The sequence below is a fragment of the Eucyclogobius newberryi genome, unplaced genomic scaffold, assembly GCF_026437365.1.
Source record: "Eucyclogobius newberryi isolate DKJ021-1_F unplaced genomic scaffold, fEucNew1.0.hap1 SCAF_19, whole genome shotgun sequence".
In the NCBI taxonomy this organism is placed as follows: Eukaryota; Metazoa; Chordata; class Actinopteri; order Gobiiformes; family Gobiidae; genus Eucyclogobius; species Eucyclogobius newberryi.
Window position 1 is genome coordinate 24,335,062 of NW_027315823.1, and position 22,323 is coordinate 24,357,384.

The window sequence follows — 22,323 nt, forward strand, 5'->3', positions numbered from 1 at the left end:
CATTTGCTCCAGATGTTCCAACATAGTAAATTATTCAATTAAATCCATGTGAGAATCTGATAATTCAATTTGATTTTTTTTTCAAGGCACACCTAGCAATATCTCAAGGAAAATTAGTGTTGCACCACCACACTAGTTGAAAATCAAGGTTCTAGATGAATGAGAGAGAGTGCTTTTGCTCACTAGATGGCACCAGACACTGAAATTACAATATATATTTCCTTCAGTGTGGTGCAATAGAAATGCAGCAGCCCATTACTTAGCAGTAATGGAATCCACTGTAAGCGCCTCTAATATTTCTAAAACTGGAGCTGGGAGAGGACATTTTATGTTATGATGGCAAAGCCTGAGTGGACACAGTCATCATTAAGTGAAAAAAGGTAGTAAAGCGACATGTATTCTCCATCTTCGGTGAGTGGGGGCCACATTAAAAGCTGCGCTGTGCATCCAATGGTAAAAGACAGTAAAAACTATAATCCGTAAAAAAGACATAGACAAAACTAGATTAAAATGTAAAAATACTAAATGGATTTTGCTTTATATACTCTTATATACACTTTAGATAATAAAAAGAGGCACTCTGAAAGCAAAATACATTCTGTAACTCAAAGGCTCAAGTTGTTTTTTCGACAGTTTAACAATACAATAGCGCTGCATTTATATATAGTGACATTCCCAATTCCAATTTAAACAAATGCATTTTCTACTGTATATCTATATAACTTGACATTTGTTTTATCAAGATCTTGTTTTCGCTTAATTTTTCTATTTTAAACTTTTGAATTATTACAAGTTTATACAGCGAGATAGCATGCCTAATACATATATTTGCCATTGAAATAGTTTTGTTTGAGCTATGCAGATTTGGAGGGCGTACCGGTGCTGAAGGGGATGGAGTACACAAATGTTCCCGGGACCTGCTCCGCCGCTCTCTTGTACCACAGGGGGAAGTGGTCGGCGTTGAACACTCCTTCTTTGTCCTCGTGCGTCAGGAAGTCTCTGAGGAACCAGACCAAAGTTAGTCCAAGCTCAGAGTCTCGTTTAAGTAACAATCAGCGGAGCCACTCACTGATTGGACAGCTGATCCGCGGGCACAAACAGGTTGGTGCGGGACAGTCCTGTGCGGGTGCCGAGGAATGCAATCTCCACCCCTTTGTCTGAGTTTCTGTAGTAAAAAAAGTGTATATTTATTTGCAAATGTGTGACAAAATTTTTTCACTTATCAGATAATGTCACTATCTCGGCTTTACGCTTAAAATAATAATAATAAACGCTGCTAATTTGAATGGATTTTGTGCTGTTTTTTTTTTAAATGTGTCAATATTGAAACAGATGATCACAAATTCAGTAGTAAAGTTGTATAGAGAAGAGGTTCTTACTCTGACTTGTTGAGAGCGAGCCCAGTCCAGTACGAGCGCAGGGGAGCAGTCACCACAGCGTCAAATAACACCTCCTGGATCAGTTCTCTGTCACCTGCAGAAAGCAATCAAAGCATTCAAATCATCCAAATTCTGTCACGTTATATGATTTTGATTTATATATGAAACATGCTATAAAGGTTGAATTAAAAGTGGCAGAGCAGTTAGCGCTCTCGCCCAAGAAGGAGATCGTGGGTTCATGTGTTAGGCAAAAGTGGCAACTGTAAATTGGTCCTGGTGTATGAATGTGAGAGTGAATGTTGTCTGTGTGTCTATGTCTCTGGGTTGGCCCTGTGATGAGCTGGCCCCTGTCCAGGGTGCACCTGCCTAAGGCCCAAAGTCACTGGGATAGGCTCCAGTCACCCCGCGGCCCCTAACAGGAACAAGTGATAGAAAATTAATGAATGAAGTAATCATCAAGTTGATTTCTAACTCATTTTATGCTGTATAGTGCTTTCTAACACTGCGCGTTCAGAACACTTCAGATCAAGCAACTATTCACACACACCACTGGACACGTCTCGTCATGCTCAAGGACACAACTGCAAAGGTGGAGTAGGGGATCAAACCTTTGAGTTAGTGGGTAATTGTCCAAATGGTAACACTGTATAAAGCATGAACAAAGACTTAATTAATTTGATTTAATTTAATGTTTATTAAGAATGATTCAAGCTAATAATAACTACTTAATTAAGGGGTTGGGAGTTAATGTATTAATTAAGTTGTTAATAAGACTGAATCATTCTTAACTGGCAATTTATTAATGAATTTGTGGAGCTCAAAAGTTTGCCCCGCTTCAAATTTGCTTTCTTCCCGGAAGCAAATTTGTCATACATTTTTCCTGTAGGCTTTTATTAAAAAATCTGATATTAAGGGTTAAAATACACAACGGAGGCTAAGCATCTAGGGGCAGACTAATGTCCATAATGCTGTTTTCAGTCCAAAAAACACATGTATAATGTTACATTGAGCAAAAAATTTTAATAAAATGATCGGTTAGTTACCACACAGCTGATTCTCATTTGATGGGAAAAAGTTATGGAAAATGTACTTCTTGAACAGGGCAGTCACAGTTAAACGTTTAAAGAAATTAAAATCCCACAGTGTTTACATTTGAGGTGTGGCCTTTTTCCCGTCATGAACAGCTTGATGGCCTGGATCTGTGTGAGGTGTCGATGCTCGTGCTCCTCCTCCGTGTTGCAGTACGTCCTGAGGGCGTCCCAAACAAAAACAAAACAGAGGCACGCTGTGACAACATGACAACCCCAACCTCCCAGAAGCACGCAGGGCTAACCTACATAACGCTCCAACGCCCTCTCCCACAACCTGACCTCACCATTCGTCTGCCAGAGCGACATCTGGCTGTTCCAGATCACGGAGTCCTGAAAGAAGAAAAAAAAACAGCCAGTCAGTAACGCTTCAGCAGTGCCAGGCTCGGGTCAGCTCAAGCAATAAGCACTGTCATATTACAACTGGTCTCAAGTGTTAAATAGTGAGAGAGGGAGATACCTGCATCCACTGACACGTTTCCTCGGAAGAAGTATTTGCCATGACCTCTGGATAGTGCCACTCCGAGACTGAACACATATAGATGAAAATGTCAAATACATAGTGACTAAGGCTGTAACGATGAATCAATTAACCATGACTTGTTGGCTATAAAAAATAATCGTAGTCGTATTTTGATAATTGGAGTAGACATGAAAATCCTTTCAAAAGTGGCATTATTAAATCAAAATGTCAAAAAAGAACAAACAATTTAGGATTTTACTCAATAATACATTTTTGTAAATGTGCTCTGTATAAAAACCTTTAGTCACAATATTTCAACCTTTATATGGTCAATTAATAAAAATAAAAAAATAGTCAGTGATTGAGTGAGCCACCAGACCCTTAGAATCTTAAAAATTGACGCACCAAAATGCTAGATATTGGATTCATAAAAGGTGGATTGTAAAACTATCCGTAAAATCTATGTGGTTAAAGATCAAGATTCACCTGAATGGAGTGCCTTTTATGTCTGTGTAGAAATAGTCATTGTGCATCTTCAACAGACGTCTCTAAATGGACATGAATACAAAACAAATCAGAATGTTTTGACAGACGTTAAGGTTGCAATGGGTAAGTTTTCTGGTTGAGGGTCCACCACCTGCTTATCCCCATGGAGATGTTGTCACTTTGCCACAGTCTACAGTATGGCATTTAGCTTATCTATTTGCATAAAGACACACAGATAATGCCACCAGGCCAAGTTACACGTCAGATCTGTAAAAAAGTTTTTCCAAGACATTTTTAAGTCATATTGTGGAATATTCTCGACAAAAACACGGTGACAACCAAGTGACGGACTCCCCAACAGAAAACTTACTCACACAAAATGCATATTACTGTATACTCACCCCTTTGTCCACAGTCTTCATAACATCCATGGAGAAAGTGCCTGACCTCCTGTTCACCATGGCATTACGCAACTGACAAATACAAACAAACGTAGAAGCAACTCAAAGGAAATGCCATGTGAGTCGTGAAGCTTTAAATGAGCAAATATTAAACGTGTTAACTAAAATCCAGTGGTTCCCAAACTTTTTTATGATGCCAAAAGCAAACAGAAGATGCATCTCATAGGATTGGTGCAAGAAGTCTTATGAAACGTTTAAAAAACAAGTATTTTGTAATTTTCCTGTTTGGGAACCACTTTTTTCCCAAACAAAGTACTTATTTCTTTGTTGTTGTTGCAGCTCAGACATACTATATCATCTTTGTCCTCCCACTCCACCTCCGACAGGTCCACGCTGCTGTAGTTGGGTTTCCTCCTCTTCAGACCTTCCTGATACTGCACATAACAAAAACACACACTTAATTTAACAAAGTCACCCTAACATCTCCACACTGTGCTAATCTAGTTTGACTCGGAAGGCCGCTCATCTCCCGAGGCGTTCTCACTGTAGGCTATTATTTATAAAGCTCTGTTGGAAGTTTTTGCTGAGTAATTACTTAACAAATCAGCTGTGAAATTAACACTGTCAGGTAAATTAAAAATACTTAACATGATTGATAGGAAATTCACGCTTAAACAGGTCTAAATCGGCGTGTTAGCTGTACATGTCAAACTCTAGTGTACAGTGTGCGGTCCGGTCGACAGAAATGACACGTCAAAGACTCTACAGACACATCACAGTTTGAACCACGAAGAGACACATGCACACTGCAGAACAGGAATATCGACATGAGTTCAAATGAATTTGATTTAAATTACCTTTCTCGATTTGAGTATTTATGTTTGTTTTTTTTAGATTTATTTTCACATCAATTATCTGCCTGTGAGACAAAAATAATAATAATATTGCTCATAGCGCTTTACAATGCATATTTCATTGTCTTCTTAGCTGCCCTGGGGTAAAATGATGTAAGAGAGGCTGCCAATCTGTGCCATCTGCATCTCGGACCACCACCAACGCTCACTCACCCAAGGACACAGCAACAGTGTGCAGTGGACCAAGTGAGTTCGAACCGCTGACCTTCGGGTTTGTGACCTGCACTACGGCAAAGGGGATTGGTCACAGTGTTCACGTGACCACATTCTAAACTGCCTGTTCATTTGTGAGGAAAATTTTGCTGATTTGCTATGGTAAGTGAGGACCGTTGCCATGCAAAATCTGTCAAATCAGGAAGGAATATTTGTGTCTGAAACTCATGAATAGTTTAAAATTGAGCCGGAGCCAGGGCCAAATTCAAGCGTAGGATTTGCTGTTTAACTGTCAGATTTGTTGACCTGGTTTTACAGATAATATATTTGAAACGAATGGGCCTCTCCACGAGAAATTAAAAACAGACACAGTACCCTCTAAAGGTGTGATTGTTGTCAGCTGAAAGATTTAAATCCATGCATTTAAGATGACAGTTATGGTTTGTGGAGCTAATCCTTAACATAAGATTAAACATTTGGAGATTAATTTTTTGTAGATTCCTTTCAAAAACGGTGCATAGAGTCTCCAATACAGTTACATAGGCCGTTACCCACCATTTGCAACCTATAGACTCTGTCCACACTCAGACAAGTTGTTGTTGAATGACTTTTCCTATTCTTCACTTCCGCTTTATACAGCTTGAAGTATAAAGTATAAACTCAAATACTCTGAGTTTCATAAATATATCAATCAAAAATGGTCAAACTACTGAAATTAGGATCAATATTCAGAATTGAAGCCATTTAGACTGATGTAGGCATCCCTTTATGCAGAGTACAGAGGGAGACAGACTAGCACAGACAGATACCAGCACATAGAGGAGTAGCACTGACACTGGCACACACATAACGGCACAGCCTCCGCTCCCCAGGAACCAGGCGTCCCGTGGCGAGAGGCTGTGCTCTAGGCCAGCGAGTGTTAAGTTACCTCTGGGAAATCTCAGGCCAGCCAGCCCTATGAGTGGCCTTTATCCCTGCATGCATACATCAAAGGAAAAGGTGGGGATTACAGACTATACAAGCCCATTCAGACTGCTACCCACAAAACACATTCTCTGAGGTCAAAAAAGGAAGCTTTCAGATCATATTGTGGTTATGAGAAACAAAAAGAAAAGTCAAGGTTAAAACTAGGAGTGATTTGTTCAATAGTAAATGTGTAAAAAGTTATTTACCAGAGGTCTGAGGTCTGGGTGAATGAGGATATAGCCATTGTTTGTGATGGCAAATGCATATCCATGAATCCCCAGCTAGAGTGAATAAAACAGAGAAAGGAGTTATTTAAAACATGCGTATGATTCATGTTTATTTGGGGTGAAGAGGAAAACAGATGAGAGAACCATATGCTTTGGGATGAGCTTCATCAGCTCCTGCAGAGGGATGTCTGTTCCGACGACCCCCAACAGAATTCCCTGATTCTTCTGCATCGACACACACACAAAACACCAAAACTTTTTAAACTTGCTCAGAAATGGCTTTGACACTGGGTTTTTACCGCCACTCACGGTCTCGTTCTTGGTGCTGAAGACAGGCATGGCCACTGTGGTCATCAGGCTGGGACCCGACTTGGCTCTCATCTGAAATAATAATACGTTAAGATAAGAGAACCTTATTGGTCCCACAATTTAAGTGTTGCAGCAGCAAAGTGCAAGAAAAGTATCAGTAGTGTAAGGATGCGCAATGGATCAGAAGTATTAACATTTGATTATTGTTGGAACTGACGCAATTATGTGAATGCAAAACATTGTTGATTGTATACCCAGTTATTACATCTCAACCTTCACCTTACAGCTTGAAGGACGAATCTGAACACTACACACTCTGAGCTTTCACAATTTGATATCTGCAAAGCACAAAAAGTTATATTTTTACTTTACTACGCTTTTGAATTTTAGTGCCATATGGACCATCTCGGACTCTGACGACCTCAGGGACCGGCCTCCTGCTGGTGCCAGAGTCAGGACTAAACATGGACCGGCCTCCTGCTGGTGCCAGAGTCAGGACTAAACATGGACCGGCCTCCTGCTGGTGCCAGAGTCAGGACTAAACATGGACCGGCCTCCTGCTGGTGCCAGAGTCAGGACTAAACATGGGCCGGCCTCCTGCTGGTGCCAGAGTCAGGACTAAACATGGATCGGCCTCCTGCTGGTGCCAGAGTCAGGACTAAACATGGACTGGCCTCCTGCTGGTGCCAGAGTCAGGACTAAACATGGATCGACCTCCTGCTGGTGCCAGAGTCAGGACTAAACATGGATCGACCTCCTGCTGGTGCCAGAGTCAGGACTAAACATGGACCGGCCTCCTGCTGGTGCCAGAGTCAGGACTAAACATGGACCGGCCTTTTTTTTCTTTGCACTCTTCTCTTTTATGTCTTAAACTGTTTTGTGATTTCTGTCATGTCTTTGTGATTTTAATGCATTTGCTGTTGTGTGAAGCACTTTGAATTGCTTTGTGTACAAATTGTGTTCTACAAATAAACTTGCCTTGCCAGAAAAGCATTTCTCATAGGATTAATGGAGTTATTTTTTTGCACGTTCATGGTGACTTTCTGCTGAAAAGTTTTGAGATCCATCCCCAAAATTTAACACGTTAACAGTTCTCAAATTCTGTGTGAAATGTTTTTACTTCAAAACTTTTACTTTCACTTTTAAGCCACAGAACTGAGTACCTCTTCCGCCATTGGATACCAAGCATCTTTGACTTAATTATACCATAGAATTCAGATGCATAAATCTCCACCGATGTTTAACGCAGCAATTAGGGATGTCAAGATTATTTGGTTAATCAATATTTGTGATTGTTGAGGTCACACTATAACTGTAGGAACTAAAAAATAATAATTGTGACCTTTTTAGAAGCAATAATAAGTATATTTAATTCAATCATATCAAAACGTTGTTATCTGGCTGTTTTTGTAACATTTACCAGTATTTAATTTAGTCATTCAGAACGTTTGATTTCATAAAACTCACAGATTTGAGGAAAAGTGTTAAATCTTCTCACAATAAGTGTAACTGAAACATGTTTTATTGTGCCACTACAAATCTTTTCATCAATGTAACAAAAAAGTATCTCTGACTGGTGAGCGCTGAATAAATACTATCCAGTATTTCTGTGTGCCCCATGAATTTTATGAACTCTCCTTGATACAATCTCTTATATTTATCCTAAATGTGAAACCTGTTGTTTAATCATACAAATCTCTGTGTGCAAGGTATGCTGTGTAGTATTTAAGTAGTCCTCAATGGCATTTTCGCCCTATTACGTGTGTGCTATTGTATACATGCATACATATGAAGTCAATGAGGCGTGAGCTGCAACTACAGCGTGACAACATGAAGAATGGTAGCTTCTAAAACGTATCCCAACACAATGAATGCAGTCTGGAGTCCACACACGCAGGTAGAGCTAGTATTCGGACACGCGTTCACCACTTTCCCCTTCCTCCTCCCCCATCCCCTCCTTCACTCCCCTGGTCTCTCCTCCAATGTCAGTTTTATTATGGGCTTTAGGAGATAAAATGCAATGATCCACAGAATGATGAATGGTGTGTCTGAGGCCGAGATACAGGAGCGCATAGACTCCAGAGGACAATCTTCCTGCCCCAGTGTGCGCGCACACTCCTTACAACCACACTAAATACAAGTAGTTCAATGAAAGCCCGTATACCGCTCTAGCCGAGGGGGAATAGAGCTTCCTGAAACTTTTTAGGAGGCTAAGTATTGTGATGATGCGGGTTTAGAGAAGTGACAACAGCTTAACTTGAAGTACTTCCAGGTAAAAGTATCAAGGAAAGATTTCTCATTCCATTTAAACTGTAAAAGGCTTAAGAATAACTCCTAAGGGCAGAAATAGAAGCACTTTATTTTGCTTTATATTGCAACTAGAGGTGAGCAATATATTGAAATTGAGATAATATTGTGGATGTTGTTTTAAAAATGTGCAAATTTCTTCACTTTTGTGTTGCATTTTAGATTTAGATTAAAGGTGGTATGGACGATTTTTTTCAGCAATTTTTTTTTATCATATTTCCTCGTGGCGTGGATAAATCATTTGTCCTGCCACGTATCAATCATAAAACGCACCTACCGCTCACCTGCAGCCGCGTACAGTTCGTCCCCACGTTTCCGCGTGCCTAAGCGCATTGATCTATCATAATATAGTTTCCTCAGTGTACGGGGCAAAATGAAGTGGACAGAAATCTACGGGAGACGAGAGATGTGATGCGCTCCGTCGCGCTAATAAACAAACGCACGTGTGTGTTGTATCAGTCCGCACGGGGGAGTGCGCATGCGCACTTCCGCCTGCGTTCTCAAATCGCCGAAAAATCGTCCATACTGCCTTTAATTTGAGATATTTCACAAAAGTCTGATTATTGAGCCTCGTTCTTACCTTAACCCATTTGAGTTGGATTTGAATAATATTGTCTGACTATTATTATCAAGATACTAAGATATTCATCTGACTTTCTTATTTTCTGTTGCAGTTTTAAAATACATAGAACATTTTCTTTCTGAGTCAGCAAACCTACACAAACCAAAACATTGCTTCAATAAATGTATATTGCACTTCTTTCACTGCCCCCAGAATATCAGAAAACAGTAACCGCTATTGCCATCTAATAGATAAATAAATGTACTGTCGACATGACTTGTAAACACAGTGTATGCATCGCACTTTGATAAGTACTGACACACTGGGAGCTTTACCTTGTAGGCCTGTGAGAGCTGATGGAGAAGAGCAGATAAACAAGAGAAAGAGTTTTAGATTGAAGGCACTGGAGCAGACTCTGTGGACACAGATGTACACTGAGGGGAAATCCATGCAGATTAATGAAGCTCATAATGAGGAGTAATTTCCACAGCCTGAAGAGTAATGACAAGGAGGTGTACGCACACGCAAGACACACTACTGTACAACACACACACACACATACACAAACACACACACTAAAGTACAAGACACGCACACACACACTCATGTACAAGACAAGGATCCACACTTAAGACACACACAAGGAACACACAAGGCACACATACAAGACATACACATGTACTCACTACTGCACAAGGATCCACACTTAAGACACACACAAGGCACACATACAAGACACACACATGTACTCACTACTGCACAAGGATCTACACTTAAGACACACGCAAGGGACACACAAGGCACACATACAAGACACACACATGCGTACAACAACTACACGAGACATCCACAGGAGCACACTACTGTACAACACTCTCAAAGATGCTCACAAGACACACAACATCCACAACAACCAAACAACAGCAACAGTGACGGCATAAGCTCTGAGACTGACTCTTCTACTGAGTGAATACAGTAATGTGCAAAAGCTGCAGACAGCTTAGGAAAAAGGACAAGGAATCGGTAATACCACTATTTTCTTTGAGCCTACAGCATGATTTGAACCCCTAATCAGTATACCTAGATACCTAAGTATCTAGGTATACTGATTGTCTGAGTACAGAAGGACTGGACTGTGTTTGAGCAGAGAGCTGCATGAACTAGAGCACCGAATCACCATGTGACAATATCACTTAACATGTTAAGGCAGCTTGATTATGGAAAAATGCTTAAACATTAGCGCAATGCATCAGCAATCTTAAAATGAGGAGAACTGATTGATTAAAAGTGGGAGATATTTCCTACACAAAATCAGCTGTTAAGAACATATTCTATACGAGGGAAGCTCCAACCTGCAGATAACTTTATACAAGACCTCATCTTGCCATTTTGATGGAAAGATCATTTTTTGGTGACATAAGATAATTTAAATATTTAGCTAAATCTTGTGTCTATGTTTATGTTCTTTGATATCTAGATCTTCTCTTAGCATATCTCACTATTCACCTGATACAACCTCATGGTGCTTAAACCTTTGCTCAAACTCTTCTTTAAGATTCTTTTTTTAATGATAGAACAAACATTTCTGGATTATAATTCCCATACTATTCATTGCCAACTTTCAGTTTTCATTTTCATAAGCCATCATTGTATAATTTTAGTCTTAACAGTACTGATTTGTATGTTTAACTCACAAAATGCAAAGCGGATGTGAACGTGAACATAGTGAAAAACAGTTGCACTTACAGCACTGTCCACGTAGGCCTCGGTCCACACTGTGTCGTGCTCGTGGTCGATCACCTTTGGGCGACTCATCACGTGGAGATATCGCATCACATTCTCCTGAACATCTGCTAAGGTGGAGATCTGACTGAAGTATCCTGCACAAAACATTTTAATAGAAAAGTGCAGTATGTTTTTAGTCGTTTAGTCAATTAATCGGCCGATGGTGACTTAGTTGACCAAATGTTGTATTAGTCAATATTAGCAGTTTGCAGTGGTAGTTTAGGTCAGATACAGAGATACCTCACATCATCTTTGTCCACCAATTAATCAAAAAAGCCTGATCTTTAGTCTTTAGTTCTTTCATTGCCTACAGCCACATCACATGAAGCAACACATGTATATGCTGAAATCATCCTGTGTAGTTAATTTAAGATCAATTCAAGAAATCATGTAAAAATGAAGTCTTTAAATGTGAACAGCATGAGCTCAGTTACCGTCCTGAATAATAAGTTGGGTAAGTGAAGCCGAGTGGATCACAAACGAATTGGCTTTCTTCCCAAATCATGTAGCAACGTATTAACGTGTTAAGAGTTCACAGACTTATTTTTTCAACAATTTTATGCAGACAGCGTGCACCAATCTACTGCTTTTACAATGTACTTCAGGGGAGAAAGGTGTGGTAATGCAGCTATACCACCTTCCAACAATTACTGTGTCATACGGACATTAAATTATGCAGATTTTAAGACACCCAGTCCTAAAATTATATACAAAAAGGATAAAACTAGAAGTGCTGGATTTACAAAATGTAACGTAATTCATATAGAAATAAAATTGGATTTAAAATGTGGCTAGTAACAGGAGAAACAACAATAATTCAACATTCTTTCCAATTCCCCTTTACAGGCCTGTCTCAATATTGGGGGAAAGCCATAAGTCTTTCTCTATGGAGATTTTTCAGCAGTGGACTCACAATCCGCTTGCTATAATTGCATAATATGTATTATAAAATGTGCAGCCTAATATATTTTTACCGTCTCATTTTTGCATGTAAAGCAAAGCATAACCATCGTTTTCCGCTGCCATTTAATCAATTCCCTGTAGTGCTGCGGTAGTAAATAGCGGTCCATTGTAGTAACACAGAGGGCATTTGACTGGCTGTCGGGGGGCTGCTGTTACCACCATGTTTCATACGGGACATGTGCGGTTATTCCATGATGGGGCATGTGTCTGGGAGCGGGAGGGCGGGGAAGAGGGGGGGGCTGGGTACTCCCCTCTTCCCCTCTTCGCCTGACTGTGATGTGTTTTCCTGGCTGTGACTTTGGCTCCGGGGGGCACTCATCCGGAGCGCTGACACGTGGGAGCCATCAGCACGCACAGCTGAGGGGACACTCTCTGACAGGAAGAGGGATTAGAGCAGATTGACCTATGACCCATCAAAGTGCCACTTCATTGCCTTTTGGGGAAGACAGAGGGGGAGCCAACACATTCACATGCACGGCAAAATAGACAGCACCAATTATTTCATACACACCCCATTCCACAGCTAAAGTTTACAGCATCAATAACTAATTCAGTGCAGACGTTTAGGTAAGAATGTGTAATATATCTAACAGGAATGTCCCTAAAATATCCTTTTGCGCGCTCAATGTTTTGAAAGATTAAAACTTAAATATGTTTAATACCTTACCATAATTCATGTACACTGTACTCACATTGCCTTGCAGATGTAAATAAAGGTGGAAAAAGCACTGTAATTGGTTAAGTCAACCTGTCACTCACTCTCACACACACATTGTCTGTTTTTAAGCAAAGAGCTGCACCGAACAGAAAAGTTGTTATGGTGATGTAACAAAAAAGGGATCAGATCAGGATTTGACTTTTATTGCCATATCACCCAGCCCTACGTGGAATATAAAGCTCTTTAAGGGTTAAATGCTTTTCAACACATGTACCAGTAAACATTTATTTAACAATGTAAAATAATTTGCTAAGACTATTTGTATACTCCTTTAAGTTCTTTATCCCCTGTCTAAAATGGTACAGATGGAACTACACAGTGTGATAATAACAGTGATCTGCATCCATCACAAAATTAATAATTCATATACACAGAAACTTAATACAACGCATGTGAGCAGCGAGCATAGAACACATGCATTAAACCACAAGCCGTCACCTTCCTGCTGATACTGGGCTGTCTGAGGCCTATCGCCACAGTGTCACTAACCTTTGTTGGCACAGGCCATCCATTTGAGATTATCAGCAAAAGCAGACTCTCGTCCAATCAGGTAAGGGAATATCCGTACCTGCACAAAGACAGTTTCACGATAAAAGACACAAACAATTTTTCCTTAAATAAGATGTACTGCAGAGGTGAAAGCAATTGCTACTTACAACACTATAACCGTTACTTACTTAAGAAGCTTTTATATCGTCTTCGCATGTGGGTAATTGTACCCAAGTATAATAATATTATAATGTAATTTGTTAGTTAATACGTTTTTTTTACCAAATGTTCTTGAATAAAAATATTTTGACCTATGACACACATTTTTGGCACTTCTTGAATCTCTGCAGTAGTGTTTAACAGCGGTCCTTTTGTATTTTCACTCAATGATTTCAAAGGACACATATGGTTAAATTCAATTCATTTAGTTTCCTTGGGGGCTTGGCACAAGGGCATGTTCCACTGTCCTTTTAAAGAGCACTGTGTGACTCTGTGCCAGACCTGAACGCCTCATTGGCTCCAGATGCTTTGCTAAGCATAAAACATAGAGGAAAACACAGTGACTTCTGCCACAAAGGGGAGCCTGAGGGCGTGTGGAGGAGGGGGGACCCACTGCCAAATAGTGCCCTGTATCTCGCCACACGGTGCCAGCGCACATATGCTAACATCAGTCCCCGAGCTGTTCTGCTCTGCAAATGGCTCAGCAGTCCATTCCTTTCTAACCGCGTTACCTCTTACAAAAGGACGACTGGGTTTGTAACAGCAGTGGGACTGGGGTGCAGAGGTTTGGGACCGAGTGGTTTGTACACTACCCTTGAACAAGGTAATTTTCTCACTTAAGCCTCATGGGAAAAAATATTGCACTGCGACATGTCAACGCATCGGAAAACATCATTTTACATGCAAACTATACTGAAAATGTTAAGATGGCAACTGCTAAAAACTGCAGTGCAAATAGGCAAAATGTAAGTAAATACAAATGAAAATTAAGAAACACATTTAGGAGTTCAGGATAAGCAGCCTCACCCTTCGCTCTGGCCAGTTGTACTTCTCAAACACATCGTCATACATTTCAGTGGCTCCATCAGTGACCAGCATAATGGCCTGACTGCAGACACTGCCTCGGCCGGTCGAATTAAACTGCACAAGAAATAACACACAAGATTAACACACAGTAAATCAATACAGATTGTAGAGATGTTATCTCAAGTGAATATAAATTGGTATTTCTTTGTCAAGTTCAAGATGTTTGACTTTTTCACCCGTTCTAAGTTGCAAATGTCTTCAGCCAACCAATTTTGAGAACGCAACCAGTAAATTAGCCAAATATCTGTCATTTTTATCAGTCTTGGGATTTGCTATTGTCCAGAGGAGACCCAATCTAAGGAGCTAGTTGCTGTTACAAACATGTTACTTATAGTCAGGGCTTTAGGGGAGAAAAACTTGCATGAGTTCCTGGGTATGAGTGTCACACAGAAATGAACACATGCACTCATAACCCACACATAAATGTTTATATGTAATGCTGCTTTTCTCCACTGGATTATTGAAAATCTAACTAGGGTATTCAATGTACTTAATACGGGTATCGGATGTATAGAGCTGGGCTATGGGTGGAGTCTGTATGTCCTCCTCATGTTACCGTGGGTTCTCTCCGGGTTCTGCGGCTTCCTCCCACCATCCAAACACATGCATGTGTCAGGTAAATTGGCAACTCTAAATTGGCCCTAGTGAATGAATGTGAGAGTGAATGTTGTGTCTGTGTGTCTACGTCTCTGTGTTAACCCTACAACGAGCTGGCCCCTGTCCAGGTTGTACCCCGCCTAAAGCCCAAAGTCACTGGGATCGGCTAAAGTCACCACGACCCTTAACGGGAACAAGCGGTGGAAGATGAATAAATGAACAGCTGTTACCGTAAATGATAAATGTGAAAGTGAGTAGGCTCCTGTAAGCTTCAGCTTCTGCCTACTCCTTTTGAGAATTGCTGTGTAACAAACTGTGGCACTTTAATTTATATTTTTTCTTGTACTTCACTAATAATGATATCAAATATAATTTTATATAAATTTTATCAGAGAAACAAAACTATATTCTAACAGGAAGTTTTATTTGGAGAAATCAAATTGTATGTTGTAAATAGTCAACATAAAAAGGATGTGAATATTGTGACTGCAAAAAGTAATAGATTAATTGTTTAATTTTTTTAAATAGTGCAATGTATCGTTTATACCACAATTTCACCATATCATGATTTGATCTGCTGTCAGTCATGTGTTTCGTGTTGAATCGATCAACAGCAAATCATAATTCCACAAGCATCTTAGTGGAATTAGAAAATATACATACAGTAGGTGTATAAATATAATCATAATAATAACATTAATAATTAATAACATCACACCCTTTTATATCAGAGTTGAACCAATACAGGGAAATAAACCACAACAAGTCCTTTGTAAATAAAGTGAAAATGTTGTCCACCATTGCAAAGCCAGAAGATACATGACGGTAATTAAGCTGCTTATTGACCTGTAACACGATGCACACAGACGTGCGATCAAAGGCGCAGAGCTTCTGGGCACTGCAGCTCTCCAAACACACAGGAGCCTCTTTATCCTGTGAGCGAGTCACCTGAGGCCACCTCTATCTCAAACTAACCTACTATTTTCAGTGAAGTAAGGTGGCTTTTCCATCTGACTCAGTGCTATTATACAACATTTTGAAGATGAAAGCTTGTGATTGGGAAAAAAATACCCAAATTATTAAAATCTTGAATGTTTTCAAAGCTGTATGATCAAACTAAAGTTTTTACTGGTAATTGCGTATACAGCATTTCAGATTATTTAATTATGGTATCAAATATATTTATTTATGTATTTGTTAGTTTTTACAGACCCAAAGTGTATTTATTTGATCTTTCATTTTTAAAGATTTTGTTGCCTGTAGGCTTTATTAGACAGAAGAGGACAGGGCGAAATGGGGGATGAGAGAGAAGGGAGGACAGGATGCAGTAAATCGCCGGGACTCAAACTCACGACACTGTGGCCGGCTGCACTTGGAGCCTGGCATATGTGTGCTGTGACTTAACCACTACACCACCGAGCAGCACCCAAAGAGTTAACAGTTTTGTTAAGACATTTTGTTCCTGCTCCCTCTTCCAAGCCCTTATAAATTGAAATGTTTAGGGCACATTCAATTTCAAACAATTCCATTAACATGCAATTAAAGCTGGTTATCAAGTTTTATATATCTATTAAGTACAGACTATTCTTCCTGGAGACCAAGTGGACATACATTTATGTTCAACATTATGGTAATCAATAAAACTAGCATTATTCTTTCACTTTTCTCACAACCTCTGTGCATTTTCAACTTTATCCGGCAACAATTTAAATTCAATTACATTAATGAATGATGTCCAGTTTAAAAGAAGAGATTAAAATGCAGCTGACCGAACTGACCGTTTCATTGTCAGCAGACAGGACAGCAAAGGATTCTATTTGTGTGAATCCTCTGGTGTTTGGTCTTGATCAGGCCTGTGATAGTCCAAATTAATTCACTTGGGGCCGCCGTACCAATGCATTTCAACAGTAGTCAAGCGGCTACAGCTGATTACCATATTCATTGGAAGACTTTAATTAATCTGACAAATGCAAAGGAAGAGCCAGCCGCACTCTGGACTCTAGCAACGCTGCCACGGCTTGCCTGAAAACATAGAGATAAAGGGAGTGTGGCGTGGCTCCGAGCTCCTTATCTATTTTGTGTCCCAATCGCCCCATTATTAATCATTGACATTAATTAGAGCCATTAATCATGTTTCAGAAAAGAAGTGTGTGAGCTGGAGTGTGGGACAGGGCAGCGCCTCACACCTCCAGAGTGGGTTCATGATTACTTGTGAACATAAGCTGGAAAAGCATCTGGGAAAGCAAATGTGGATTTTAAACCAAAGTTTTTTCCTCCTGTTCTAGTCAAGTGGAGACAGTAAATTAAATGAAAACAAAAAAATGGATTTAGGCTGAGACCAATTCATTATCAGGTGTCAAACGAAACCATATGAACAAAAGATTAATTTGTGGGATGCTATAACATCCAAACAACATTGTCATCTGGTCATCCGAGCAGAAAAAAGGCATTAGGACAATCTGCTTTATGATACAATATTTCTGTAAACGGAAGTGATTTATAGTCACAGGGAATTGAACAGCAACAGGTTGATGGAAATGCTGAATGTTGCAGCTCGACAGGAAAAAATCATACTCAAAGTACTGAGACAGCGTAGACCTCTGACAAAGCAGCTGTCCTGCCAGATTCAGGGGTAAATTCAGTAAACCATCTATAAACAACACGTCATTAACAAGCCCTAGTTTGTCCATGCACTTAAAAGGCATTTGCTAGCATTATTTTTGATGCTCACTTGACACTTTTCAGTAACCGAGGGATAAAAACATGTACCGTCCAAAGACATGCATGTGTTAGGCAAAACATGGGCAACTCTAAATTAGCCCTAGTGAATGAATGTGAGAGTGAATAGTTGTCTGTAATGTCTATGTCTCTGTGTTGGCCCTGCGACGAGTTGGCCACTGTCCAGGGTGTACCCCGCCTAAGGCCCAAAGTCACTGGTCACTAGGTGCCGAAAGGGAACAAGCGGTAGAAAATGAATGTATGAATGAATAATAGTTTAGTCAGGAACCTTTATATTAAAGCATTACCAGTATCTTCCCGTATCGAAACACTTTTGAAATTACTGCTAAATTGGCAAGATATCGTTGTCACTATTTTATTTGTCACAATTAACTAATTACTTTTATTTTGAAATTGCAATTATTAAGGTACTTTGAATGAATCAGCACACAATAACCTGTGTATACAACCAGCTACTTCTGTAATTTAGAGTCTAGACTTTAGCCCTCTAAAACATGCATGTGATTCTTGTATTAGTTTAGCTGTTAATGTATTCAAGACCTCTGTAACACTCCTGGGCGAGTTTGAATTGAGAATTGAGAACAAAATCTTTAAAAAAAAAAACAAAAAACATTAGATGCAATAAAAGTATTGGTAAGAATGTTTCCAACTAAATGTTTTCCTTAGAGAAACACCTAACACTCCAAGATGCAAACAGGTCCTAAAAGTAACCATTTGAACAGCAGCTTCAATTAAACTTACATCACCAAGGATTGTAAATGCTTCAGCGAGAGCTTCACCCAGCAGCCCGATTCCTTTGGCAAACAACTTGTCCAGATGCTCCCGGAAATGCTGGCAGATAACAGTGGTATGAGGCAAACAAAGGTAAGGGCATTATTCACACAAAGAGATAGGATCTGCATGCATCTATTATTTGTCTGTTTGAGTCAGACTTACATCTTTATTGGCCCTGTCAGCTCGGACCAAAGTGCCGTTCAAACAGGGTTCAACATAGTGGATCTCCTGGTTATACTGAAGAATATACAACATTATTTGTTGCACTTTATAGCACAGTAATAGCATGAAATTAGCACAACTGGTATTACAAAGGACAAATATAGTTTGCGGCTCTGTTCTCATAGTATTAACAAGAGAACAATGTTTCCTGGTAATTAACAGTCTTCACTGGTTTGGGGTTGATCACATGATCATAAAATAAAGTGGAATGACGGATGTGTGCAGTTTCCATGAGTAATCACCTCATCACAATACAATTTCTACCCTAATAACATTAGTAGAATACAAGCAGATTATTATTTACATGTGTTGATGTAACACTGAAGGAATTGATCAAATAAAAACTTATATAACATACTGCAATAATGTTGAAAAAGTCGTCATCCCCGAGTGTGTCCAAAATGGAGGAAACTGTTTGCCTGGCGATGGTCAGTCTCAGTCCCTTCATGCTGCCACTAACGTCCACCAGAATCACAACGTCTTTGGGTGATGTCGCAGCCTGAATGTACCTGTGCAAAGCAACAGTGAGACATGTGAATAAAGAATTCAACATTTGAGGTTTACAACTTACCACTTCCTGTTTCTACAATCGAAACCTATGACGCCATGTTCATCTGGATGCCATTTAACACCTGGAGAAAAAACAAAACAGTAAAGTAAGTAAATAAACTAAAAAGCTAAAAGAAAATTAAGTTACATTTTAATTACTTATGTATAATCATTGAATATATAATGGGAAATTCTGTAGATTCCCTGGAATTATTATTTTTTTCCTCAAAATTACCAACATTTAAACAGTGATGAATCTGTGCAAATTTGAATTAAATGTATCAGTTTGATTTGTTAAGCTCTAGTATTTAATAATAGAATAATAAATAATAATAGAATTACTGTGCTTAATAACATGTCAGCTAAATCCATTTCTCGCTGCTCAATTCCATTCCTGCAGCGCGCAGGCCTTAAATAACATTGTAACAGTCTGTTGAATGAAGGATCCAGCAGTCTCACCCTGACAAATTCTGATTAATTACAGTCTGTATATATGCATCCTCTCTGATGGTCTGTAAAATTACAACATTAGTCAAATTACTCTTTTTAGTACTTAGACGTCATTTGTTCTAATCTGTTTTTTTTTTTGTGCAGACAGCTGATGGCTCCCTGGAGAGAGCCCTGTTCTTTTTACATTACACACATGGGAAGAGCGCGCCTCACCAGGGTACTGCCTGAAAAAGCCTTTGGCGCTCCCAAAGTACTGCCAGATCAGAGTTGGGTCCCTCTCAAAATTCTCCACAAAGACTTTATTCAGCGCCTCAGACCAGTACACGCCGTTCACGATGTCTGGATCTGTTAACACAAAGACACAAGTCAATGAAACTGTGATAATGCAGGTCAACCTGATGAGCAAGTGGCAGAACAGTTGACCTATGACCCTTATTGACCCCTGTGAGGTAAGCACAATGCCCTCGGACCAAATCTTCCCCTCCCTCCTGCCTTCAGACGAGCGGCCTTTTGTGCTCTGAGCAGAGACTTATGGGGAGTCCATTATAGCTGAACAAAAGCAGCAGTGAGCAGCAGACATAGGCCGTTATAAAACAAGAAGCTAGTAAACAGCTTCCGAATAAGTAACATCCTCTCCTCCCCCGCCTGTTCTTTGCACTTCACAGCGTCTTGGAAAAGCCTGCAGTTTTCTTATCTTTATGTCTAAACTCCTATTGATTACCGAACTGCACTTCTGGCTGACCGTGACATTGATACAGCTTCCTTTCCTCCCTCCTCTTCCGTGCAGTGGGTAAATAATGCCCAAATAACCCCCTTTAGGGCAGTGTGCAGCTCACCTTTGTTGTACATGTTGGTGGGCACCTGCACCACGCTGAGGCTGAGGTTGACAGAAAGATTATTGAAATGGTCATTGGGCTCCAGGATGAACTCTCCTCCCAGCTCCACGTTATTGCCCTCATCATCCACTTCATTGATCAGCACAGCATTGAAGTACTCATACTGTAGTGAGGGAGACATATATGGATGTTATTACTGAGTGAGGTAAACATTGTAGGCAACTGCTTCATCAAACTTTGTCAAACTGGAATCTATACTTCTATATAAGTTTTAATGAAGAGTATTTGAAATAAATTTATTCCAGTTAAGAAATTGAAACACAAACCAATTAATGTAGATTGTTAAAGATAATAAGACCATTATTTTTGTTATTGTTATTTGTAACAGCTTTAAAATTACAAATTAACATTTGTCAAAAATTAGTTTTCAAACAGAGTGACTTGAGGATTTGGGTGGCTGTGATGTTGGTAAACTGTGCAGTCTTGACTAAAGTGAACAGTTAGTGCTTGGTGCCCTTCAATGCTGCTGCAGAGAGAGACGAGCTCATCCTGTGTGAGCGGCCTCTGGGTGGCCTCTGTCTCCTTATTGTCTGCGCGGAGAGAAGGAGGAGGAGATTGGCTGATAGACTCTCACAGACCACACTCAGGGGAGGCAGCGCGGGCATCACCATCAAGCAGCCCCTGACAGCTCATACCACGGCTGAGCAGCTCGGTGACGGTGCGAGCGGGCGGGGCGAGTGGCAGGGGAGAGGAACATGCTCGCTCAGCACAAGCGATAGTGCTGAAGAGAGGCGCGTTAACCACTAGGTTATTACTGTAGAGCAGGCCTGGGACACTGCAGCATGGAGACGCCCCACTGACTTTTACACTAGCGCAGTTTGCTCCAGGCCTCTGCAGCACTGTCCCCTCTGCTACTTTTACAGTGCAGGGCTTTGCAAACTCACTGTGAGACTCAGGTGGGCCGGGCCTGTCCGCATCTAACAACTTTACCAAGACCAAGCATGATGAGAGAATGCCTATTAAAATGTAAAGGATTATCACATTATATATATATATATATATATATATATATATATATATATATATATATATATTTATAAACCTCATACACAGGGCTTTAGTGAAGTTTTGATGAGGGCTTGCTGTCAGTGCTGAGGTATGTGCACCTTGAACCCTGTGCCCGTGGGCCAGTTCCAGTCGCCTCTGTCCCGGCTCTGATAAGAGCAGCTGCCTTATCTCCGCGGTCAGGGAAATGGTGCATGACAAATGTGATGTCAGCCCAGGCCAGCCTTACTAACTGATGCCAGCGACTAATCTCATGACATGGCATCATTATCACCCGTGAATATTGATTTGAGGTAATTTATTTTATGATTATGGGTTTTTTTTAAGTTTTTTTTTTTTTTTAAATACTACCAAAAATATATCTAAAATAGTGAGTAGTTTTTTATGTAGTAAGTAAATCGTTTTTGCATCTTCTAAAATGCATCATAACACTGAAAATATAATAAGCTAATATTTATTATGTCCTATTTTTTATTTCTAATAAGTTAATATTTAGAGGACATATGAGGCCCTGCCCGTGAACACGAGGAAACCGCGGGAAACAGGCTGAATGAAACATATTCGTATGATGTAAATGCTTCCATTAAGTGTAAAACGTTGCCGTTATTCGAGTATTTTGTGGCTCGACTGCCTTTTCTAATCTGGAGTCATGAAAGTGAAACAATGCGCCGCACCGGAGTTTCATTTATCTTAGTCCAGCTGCGGACTGAGAGAGAGAGAGAGAGAGAGCGAGAGAGAGAGAGAGAGAGAGAGAGAGAGCGAGAGAGAGAGCGAGAGAGAGAGAGAGAGAGAGAG

General features: G+C 40.1%; 1 protein-coding gene across 2 annotated transcripts in view; it reads right to left on the minus strand.

Moving 5' to 3' along the window:
* Positions 1-22,323, minus strand: part of LOC140365785 (voltage-dependent calcium channel subunit alpha-2/delta-3-like) — a 34,245-nt gene that overhangs the window by 4,245 nt on the left and 7,677 nt on the right. Inside the window, exons 6-27 of one of the 2 annotated variants that reach the window (XM_072452338.1) lie at positions 20,464-20,626; positions 19,841-19,972; positions 19,200-19,260; positions 18,987-19,137; positions 18,569-18,643; positions 18,374-18,463; positions 14,237-14,350; positions 13,211-13,289; positions 11,002-11,135; positions 9,591-9,608; positions 6,387-6,458; positions 6,222-6,302; positions 6,057-6,131; positions 4,168-4,251; positions 3,818-3,889; positions 3,417-3,478; positions 2,928-2,995; positions 2,755-2,800; positions 2,530-2,627; positions 1,380-1,473; positions 1,070-1,165; positions 878-999 (exon numbers count right to left, since the gene is read on the minus strand). In XM_072452338.1, coding sequence (XP_072308439.1) covers positions 878-999; positions 1,070-1,165; positions 1,380-1,473; positions 2,530-2,627; positions 2,755-2,800; positions 2,928-2,995; positions 3,417-3,478; positions 3,818-3,889; positions 4,168-4,251; positions 6,057-6,131; positions 6,222-6,302; positions 6,387-6,458; positions 9,591-9,608; positions 11,002-11,135; positions 13,211-13,289; positions 14,237-14,350; positions 18,374-18,463; positions 18,569-18,643; positions 18,987-19,137; positions 19,200-19,260; positions 19,841-19,972; positions 20,464-20,626 — 1,987 coding nt within the window. The remainder of the gene's footprint in view (positions 1-877; positions 1,000-1,069; positions 1,166-1,379; positions 1,474-2,529; positions 2,628-2,754; positions 2,801-2,927; positions 2,996-3,416; positions 3,479-3,817; positions 3,890-4,167; positions 4,252-6,056; positions 6,132-6,221; positions 6,303-6,386; positions 6,459-9,590; positions 9,609-11,001; positions 11,136-13,210; positions 13,290-14,236; positions 14,351-18,373; positions 18,464-18,568; positions 18,644-18,986; positions 19,138-19,199; positions 19,261-19,840; positions 19,973-20,463; positions 20,627-22,323) is intronic. The other variant, XM_072452339.1, reaches the window with a different exon arrangement.